The sequence below is a fragment of the Vigna umbellata genome, chromosome 1 (assembly GCF_029865625.1).
Source record: "Vigna umbellata cultivar VRB3 chromosome 1, Vumbellata_1.0, whole genome shotgun sequence".
NCBI classification, from domain to species: domain Eukaryota; kingdom Viridiplantae; phylum Streptophyta; class Magnoliopsida; order Fabales; family Fabaceae; genus Vigna; species Vigna umbellata.
In genome coordinates, this window is record NC_142165.1 from 51988877 (window position 1) to 51998070 (window position 9194).

The 9194-nt window shown below is 33.5% G+C and overlaps 1 protein-coding gene across 6 annotated transcripts; it reads left to right on the forward strand.

Moving 5' to 3' along the window:
• Positions 1-2878: 2878 nt before the first annotated feature.
• On the forward strand, positions 2879-5174 carry LOC148205715 (E3 ubiquitin-protein ligase RMA1H1-like). Of its 6 annotated transcripts, XM_088103714.1 has the most exons (3): positions 2879-3086; positions 3159-3252; positions 4221-5174. In XM_088103714.1, the coding sequence occupies exon 3, from the start codon at positions 4271-4273 to the stop codon at positions 4991-4993; it is 723 nt and encodes a 240-aa protein (XP_087959840.1). In that variant the 5' UTR covers positions 2879-3086; positions 3159-3252; positions 4221-4270; the 3' UTR covers positions 4994-5174. The 6 variants fall into 6 exon arrangements, with proteins under 6 accessions (XP_087959840.1, XP_087959836.1, XP_087959838.1 ...); XM_088103710.1 differs by having other exon boundaries at positions 2879-3382; XM_088103712.1 differs by having other exon boundaries at positions 2879-3252.
• The last annotated feature ends 4020 nt before the right edge of the window (positions 5175-9194 follow it).

The following is a 9194-nucleotide window of genomic DNA, read 5'->3' on the forward strand; positions in this document are numbered from 1 at the left end:
TCTTCCTTATTTTAAACTTTAATATATTTCAAACTTTAATATATTTTCACTACAAATTTTAAAAATAAATAAAGTATTAACAATACAATTATCTAAAAATAACAATAAAATTAAAACTTTACAAAGAACGCATAACAACCAAAGACTATTAACGCAACTGATCGGTCCAAAATCAAATCTTCTAATGATCGATCGGTCCTAATCTATAATGATGGATTTTCTCCGTCCAACACCTGCTCCACCGAAACTTCATAATCCTCTGCTCTCATCCACTGGATGATCATTGCACAGAAGAATCTACCGAATGACAACATAACAACACAGAAAATAAGGGTAAGCTAAAGAAATAATAAAATCATTTTAACATACAATTCAAAACAAACCAAAGCATATAAAATAATTAAACACAAGTAGAAAAACATATAACACATATTAACCAACCACTTTAACCGATCGTTTGGACTAGTATGAATATGTAGCTTTGGCCGTTTGTGCACTCGTGGGTGTAGTAGCCGGAAACCCATTAGCTGCCACACGAGGTTAACCCGTTATTACTCACCGTAGGACCCCCTCCTCGGCTAGGGCCTCCTGCTATTCTCACGACATGACTTACCCATCTCTACTTGAGACTTGGTAATCATCAGAATGTCAGGATGAACGCCATAGATTTCGCTATCCATATTCATACTATAACAACACTCTTGCTTATCCAATCACTGAGACATTCCTCCTTGGAATTCTCTTTTATACCAGTTGGAACATCATACCTTCTTCGAACATTAATACAATTTCTCATACATAGTAAGTCAAGACAACTATAATAAGAAATCAGAATCAAACTGTGAAATCAGCATTTGAACACCAAATAACATTTCGTAGAATAAGAACGAACGACAACAACCCAACCCCTGAATACGACCGAACGGAAAAGATCAATATAATCTACGAACAAGACTGAACGGGAGAACACTCCCAATATGTGAACATGACCGAACGGTTATTTAGAGAATATGACTCAAGCATAAGTCGAACACTTAAATCTTATATTGAACACATATAGCTTAGGCCGAACGCTAACTCTATCATAATTGCTAGTACGAGACCGAGCACTACCAAGAACAAGCGCTAGTACGAGACCGAGCACTACCAAGAACGAGCGCTAGTACGAGACCGAGCATTACCAAGAACGAGCGCTAACACTAGAATAACTGCTAGTACAAGACCGAGCGCTATCACTAGCATAATGGCTAGTACACGATCAAGCGCTAACACTAGCATAACTGCTAGTACAAGACCGAGCACTTCTGAGACCGAGTGTTGGTATCTGAGCGAGCACTACCAAGACAGTACATGACTGAGCGGTCATTAACAGTTAAAGCCTATAACAGACCGAATGCAGTTAAAATCAAAGGCCATGAATAGACCAAATGCTATGTTCAATTGGATATTAACACAAGACCGATCGATCATTAACTGAGAATCCACAATAGCATAACTCAGTTAAGACCGAGCACCAGAGGGAAGTCGAACGGTCAATTAAAAACTCTTAGCGAATTGCATAATTCTGTAGAATGACTGCCAAATTATGATAAACACCTATCCTTACCAATTTCACTACATTCACCCAACTTCTAATCCTCCAAACTTATATCATACACATCCTTACACCTTACTTAAGATTTTCTAAGCCTTTCTAACATTATTAAGAGAGTTTCATCACAGATTTGAGAGTCGATTCTGCATAATCATGAACTCAATGACTGAGAATCAGATTTCTTATTTTTGAGTGACATAAGAATTCTAACAAGTCTTTAAACAACTTACCCAAATTTCCTATATAAACCAAACTCAAATCGAACATAATTCCCCCATTTTCACTACCACACTTCCTTCCAATTTCACTCGGCCACTGAACCATAATCATGCAAAAACACAATCATCATAAAAACAACATCAATATTCCACACTAACAGCACCGAACACCAAATCATTCAATTTCACATACATGCAACATCATCAAACAACATTTTCATACATCAAAACTAAATAATTAAATTATCTAACTTCTCTTACCTCGAATAACCAGATAACTTCTACACATCCACAGTCCTGCCGAACCTACAAGTAACTTCTAAGAAAGCCAAACAAGTTCTGATCGGTGAAAAGGAACCAACCAGAAAATAAAAGATAGAAAATGAAATAAGAGGAGGAGATGAACACATGCAAGTCGAAAAGTGCTTCCATTTAACAGAAAACTCAGAAACTTCAAAGCACGAAGGAATTGAACTTACCAACTCCAAAACTATAACTTGATCGGTACAAATCTAAGTTCTTGACACCAGGAATACTCATGCAATTTCTGATTGTTTATCAGAAGAAGAAGAAGTGATAATTTGTAGAAAAAAGAAGAAGAATTGTAGAGAGAAGAAAGAGAAAATGAACTCAGAAACTTAGAGAGAAGAAGTGCATGTAGAATAGAGTGGCACGAAATTTTGAAAAGTTTCTTTATATACTACCGTCAAAATCGATCGGGCACTCAGCTTTGCACACATGTTTTCCACTTTCTGAATTTCTGAATCCTTATACATACACCTGACTTTCACTCTCTGCTGAATTTAATGGTCTTACAAATAACACTTCAATTTGTTATTTAAAATATAAGATGATCTAAATAACTAAAACATGAATATAAAAAATAATTTATAATAAAGTTACAATAAAATAAATATAATTATTACTTTTAAAATTTAAAACCAAATTATATCGAAATTTTGAAAAAAAACAAAAACAAATTCGATTTAGAGTGGGATATTAAAATGTCCAACATTGGAAGTGAAAAGGAAATAGATAAACGCAAACCGTCAATTCCCCCTTGGTAAACGCACTTCGCCACTTCCCTCTCCTTTCTTCTACGGTATTAAGAACCCACGCTCCCTTCTCACCTCTAATCATTCAACACACACTCTCTCTTTCTCTCTCCCTCTCTCTTTCTCCCTCTCTCTCTCTCTCCCTCTCTCTCCCTCTCCCTCTCTCCCTCTCTCTCTCTCCCTCTCTCTCTCCCTCTCTCTCTCGTTCGTTCTCTCTGGGTATGTCTTTTGATCTTACATTTTCCTTTTACAGCTAATTAATTTTTCAAAACTCCCTTTTATGCATTTCAGCGTTCCAATTTCTCTCCAAGTGTGTGCGCTTTCACAATTTCTTCGATCTGTTTTCTGTTTTTGTTGTTTACATCGATGGGTGGATGGATCGATCGTAAGAACAGTTCCCTCGCTCGGCACCTTCACTTCATCACTCTTGCTTCATTATTCGGGTTTTGATACTTGATTTATGGATGCTGCTGTGCTGTGAATTAGTTTTCAGAGTAGATGTTTCCCCTGATTGTGTATGGATGAAGTGATATAAATAAATATGATCCTTTTTTATACCCCTTTTACTCTCTTTTCCTTTCTCTCGATGGCTCTGCTTTGTATTTCAGTTCTGTATTGGGTAATTTGGGATCTGCTTTTATTTATATGTTCTTTATGGGTAATTAATTGCGTTTGATTTCTGACCGATACTCAATGGGTGCAGTGATATGGTCGTCTCCGTTTTTGCTCTTTTGGTGTTTTTTTTTTTTTTTATTTCTCATGATTTATTAGGCAATATGCATATGCTGAAGTCTCAATTTGTTTCTTCTTTAATTTAATTTCCTCTTGTGTGATGATGTCTGCTTGTTAGCGTCTACCTGTTGTGAGATGGATTGGGGTGACTAAAGAGGCAACAAAATCGAAAGGTAGTAAGTAATGTGATACAAAGAAAGAGAGAAATGAAAAGAAAGTAGGGTGGCTGGAATGTAGTAAAAAAAGAGAGAGTAGATCAGGGAACAAATGTTTTTTTATCTATTTACTTTAGGGAAACTTTGGATGTGGTTCTTTTTTTTTTTTTGATTCATGAATCTTGTTATATGTAACATTAAACTTCATAAATTTGAAACATACTTGAACCAAAAAAAATTAAAATAAAACGAAATAAGGAGTTAAAATATGTTCTTAATGTGTTTAAATTTTTAAAATCTAAAGATCACAATATCTTGTGTTGATTTTTACCATAGTAAAGAGTAACTTTAAACTTATCACGATATTTTCAACCCTATATGTATCTATAAATGATCCTGTTATGACATTTCTTTAATTTTGTGTAGTAAATCGGTTTGGTGATGGATTGATCTCTTGTGTACTCAGGTCAGGGCTAGATAAGGACTGGCAACCAAAATTCTGATAAGGGTTCTTTAATGGCCTTTGAGCACTGCGTTTCGCAGCAATGGAAAACCATCCCTAGCCCCGTGACTATGACAGAAAATTTTGATGGGTGTTTTGATTGCAACATCTGCTTAGATTTTGCGCATGAACCAATTGTTACCCTTTGTGGTCACCTATACTGCTGGCCTTGCATCTACAAGTGGCTCCATGTCCAAAGTGCATCTCTTGCACCTGATGAGCACCCACAATGCCCTGTTTGCAAGGAAGATATATGCCACACCACAATGGTTCCTCTCTATGGCCGTGGCCAGGCCATAGCTCCTAGTGACCGTGATGTGAAGGCTTCCTATAGAGGTGTTTTCATCCCACCAAGACCACCTGCTTTGGGTACTCAATCTCTCATGCCAACATCATCTCAAAGTGGCCAGCAACTTCCATATCGCAATCCGTATCAGAGTCAGCATTTCAATCCTCCTTTATACCAAGAAGAGGATGAATCATCAACACAAATGCTTCTCAGTCCTGGTGCCATGGCACCAGGGTTCCCCCACCTTGTGGTTGGGATGTTTGGAGAGATGTTTTATACCCGAGTCTTTGGCAACTCAGAAAATGTATACACTTACCCAAATTCTTATCACCTGGCAGGAAGTAACAGCCCCAGGTTGAGAAGGCAAGAGATCCAGGCAGACAAATCACTGAACAGAATTTCTATTTTTCTCTTCTGTTGCTTCCTTCTGTGTCTCATCGTCTTCTAAGCAAGTAATTGGATTGTTCTGTATTTCTCCGTTGTATAATTTGTAAAGAAGAACGGGTTCAAAAGAACGAGATAGATTGAGTAATTGTATTTTAGGTTAAAAGAACTGATGTTCTTCAACATTTACTACAATATATTAGAGCTCCATTTTAAGGAAAGTCATTCTGTATGACTCTTGAGAAGTATTGTATTGAACTCAATTCTGTTTCATACTGCAGTTTTAAAAATTGAAATTTCACGTGTCTAGCTCAAAGTTTTGAGCACTTATTGGTTAAAGAGAACATATCAATCCAACCAAGATGATTGAACATAGACTGAGACATTTGGTCTGTTTACTTTGTAGAAATTAAAGGTCACATGCTGGTTAAATTATTGTCTTTGTTTTGTTGTGAATTTTGATTTGCAGATAAATGATGGCTGTATTACTGCCATAATCGCAGTTACAAACAGTTTTTTCAGACCTTGATCTCAGATGGAGTTATGGCTATTTCCTCTCTGAAGTTATTAGGGGCTGAGAAGAGGAGGAACAATTTTCAACTCACAAAATCAAGAATGCAAGAGTTTTCCCAAGATTTAACCTGTTTGAATAAGAGGTGTTTTTAAATAATCGAAACAGTTAAAATGATAAAATACTTATTTTCAAAACAAAGACATTACATAAACATATAAAAAAACAAAAGGATACTATACTTTAACAACATTTTTTTTTATAACATTTTAACATCATCTATATGTCATTATGTGATTGGTCTAATATCATTCTGTGATTGGTCTAATGGAATAATTTTAGACCAATCACATAATGACATAGATATGTTAAAATGTTGTAAAAAAAAATGTTAATATCATTATCCAAAGCAAAAATATACTTATTTTAATTGAATAATCACTCTTCTTTTAAAAAAAATTAAACGAAAGTCAAGATATTATAACAGGTTGATCCAATCAAGCTAAGAAATGAATATAAAAAATGCTTCTGACAACACGATAATTGTAAGGATAAAATTTGTGTGGTGAAGCAATGAGTTGTCCAGGATCCGCCATTATCAACCAACAAACGTCCAAAATTCATGTGAAACTTGAAATGTCTGAGTTCTGTTTTCTGGGAAAAACTACAAAACGACGGAGCTAGTTTCTGAACAAAAGAACGTCTATGTCCAGCTTTATTTTCTCTGATGATGTTTTGGACTCCGTTTGTTTAAGTTTCAATACGTTGACCTTGGCCAGTGTAACATATGGAAAAAGAAAAAGAAATAATAATCTTATAATATAATAAATTAGTAACAAAAAGTAAAAAGGAAGAACTTTTTTTTTCAATGATATATTAACACAATAATATTTTGACACAAGTCATTTTTTAATTAGGTTTAGAATAATAATAAAGGAATAATATAATACTGAAAAAAATATACATGTGTTTTGCTAAAATGTCAAAAACTCAATGTCAATATTTTTTTCTTTTTTTTCTTTGACTATACACGCTTCTCATCTCTTCCTTCTCTTTCATTTTTAATTTCAAATCTTTGTATTTTTAAAAATTAATCACACCAATGTGAAATTTGGAAGTTAAGAAGTATTTTGAATTGATCAGATTTAAAAACAGAGTAAATTTATATTCATCCTATAGAATCATTTCTCTTTAGTTTTCTTGTTGTTTTAGTCATCAATATTAATAGGAATACTTGATAGAAGTGATCTTTCAGCTTATTCTATCATGTATTGATATTCTGTTTTATTTTGATAACCTTATTCTAGGTCTCTGATCGAATAACAATGTTTTTATCGGAGCTTATTTTTAAAGAAGAGTCAATCTTAAGCTAAGGACTCTTAATAAAGATTCTAAAATATAATTGTTTTAACATTTTGATAACATTGAAATGCATGTGATGAAAACCTTTGGAGTTTGTTTGTTGTTTGGATTTTGTTTCTAGATATTATTTTTATTTATTCATGCTGAAATCATTATGTGATTTCTTCTATTTATGGTGATAATGATAAGGTTGTGGTAACTATTTATGATTGTTTATGCTATGATTAAAATTTAATGGCATGGTTTTTGAGTTGTTTTTCCTAATGTTGAATTGAGTAATTGGGGTGTAATTTTTTATAAAGAAATGGGATTGGAAAAAAGTCTATATAAGAAAACTTTGAAATAACTTAAATATACCTAATAAACAAGTTTAAATCATGTTAAAACTCTTTTATATCTGTCATAGCATTGGGTGGTACCATAAAATTGCTCGATGCCAAGCGATAAACCTAAAACAATGAGTTTTAGTGGTCCAGAGTGTCGGACGCCACTCTAGGACCGTTGGGTGCTCAAAAGTCAGTGAGCTCCAAGGTTCTAGTGTTGCAAGCAACATTTTTGCTGTTGGCTACACCTTGACTTGTTTTACTTAGATGCCTCGGTAAAATCAAGTTTCTTATTTTGTTAACAATTAAATTGAGCTGAAATTTTAACAATTAATTCAAGACATATAATTCTTTAATATGATTATGGAGATTTTTGATTGAAGGTTTGTGGTTGGAAAAATGATTTTCACAATTTTGATATAATTAATAGAAATATTGTAATTGAATGTTATGCTAATGCAATAGAAAATAAACGATGAATTATTAACATGTAATTTGAAGTAAACAATAGGTGATTTGTGTTATTTGATGAATTTTGGATTGAGGTAACCTATATATTTATGCAATGATTTAAGATTATGTGATAAATGTGATATCGTGAATGTAGTGACTCTTAGAGGGTAAGTATTATATTGATGTGATGTGGTGTTAGGTAACATATTGAGAGAGATTTCGTAGAGACCATCCTGACTCTACTAATATCTTACTTATGTAGATGAAGATATCTAGCTGGGAAAGTTAAAGGAGGTTTCTACAATCTATGTTTCGATATGAAAAGGATTAGACCTTGCAAATATAAAGAATTTACTTTAATCATGCTTTAAAGGGATTGGTGTCCCTTTGTAAACCTATAGATATAGTTCTTGGCACGAGTGAGTTATGACAGATGTCAAGTTTTGAAGTTTGATCAATACATTGATCTTCTCAAAGTAGAGTCAAGTGTTTATATTTTAGGTTGAGTCATGAGTATTGATTACATTATAGACATTTGGTTCTAAACGTTAATAGTTGATTTAAAGCTAAGGATAAAACATAGTTATGTGTTATAATTTGGTTGTTGTTGAAATCATAATTATGAGAGAGATGCATGAAACTGATAAATGGGATGGGATTTTGATTTCGATTTAATAATATACGATGACATGATTGAACTATTAGTTATTATTGAAATATATTGTTGGTTTACATAATATAACTAAATTTTCACTAGCTTACCATTTTCTTTTATTTTGCGGTGATTTTCCATCTATGATGATACTATATTTATATAAAGAGTAGATAATCCTATAGGTGATAGTGAGAAGAGCATTGAGGTTATACAATTATTATTTGTTTTATAGTATGGAAATGTATATTAAAAATCTTAAATATCCATTTCACCCTTGATTAAAATATATTAAAAATCTTAAATCTATTTTTTCTTTCTTTTCCTTCTTTAGTAGCACTAGAAGCTTGCACTTCTTCTTAGTTGCTTACTCATACTATATTATTTAACGCATAATACAATAATGTGTTTTCAACTATATTACCCCAACCACCCAAAATTACAGTGGCTGGAGGAAGATCGACGGTGGTTCGTTGGCGGAAGCAGCAGTGGTCGTAGGTGGCGCAGGCGGTGCACTCGATGGCATACAGTCCTTAGCAATGGCAAGGTCACGTTGAAGCTCCACCATCTTCCTCTACAGAAGAGCTATGGCACGCGGTGGTTCAGAAACTCTCTCACACATCTGCAACAATACTAGGCAACAATCCGGATTCAATAATTCGGAAATCCATGCATAGAGACATTCTCTGTCCATGCGCATAAGTGTGAGTAGACATGGAAATATAGGGCTTGATGGCTAAGGGCAAAAAACAAATCTTTGAACAAAAAAAGTTTGAATGTTTCTGCCTGATGTAATATGATCAAAATCTTTTAACTTCAGATTCACTTGTCTGGAAATCATTTTTAGAACATTCCGGATAATCCAGAGAATGAATCCAAATAATACAAAAAAACCCAAATAAGAAATGAAAAAGAAAAAAAAAAAAAATATATATATATATATATATATATATATTTATATATA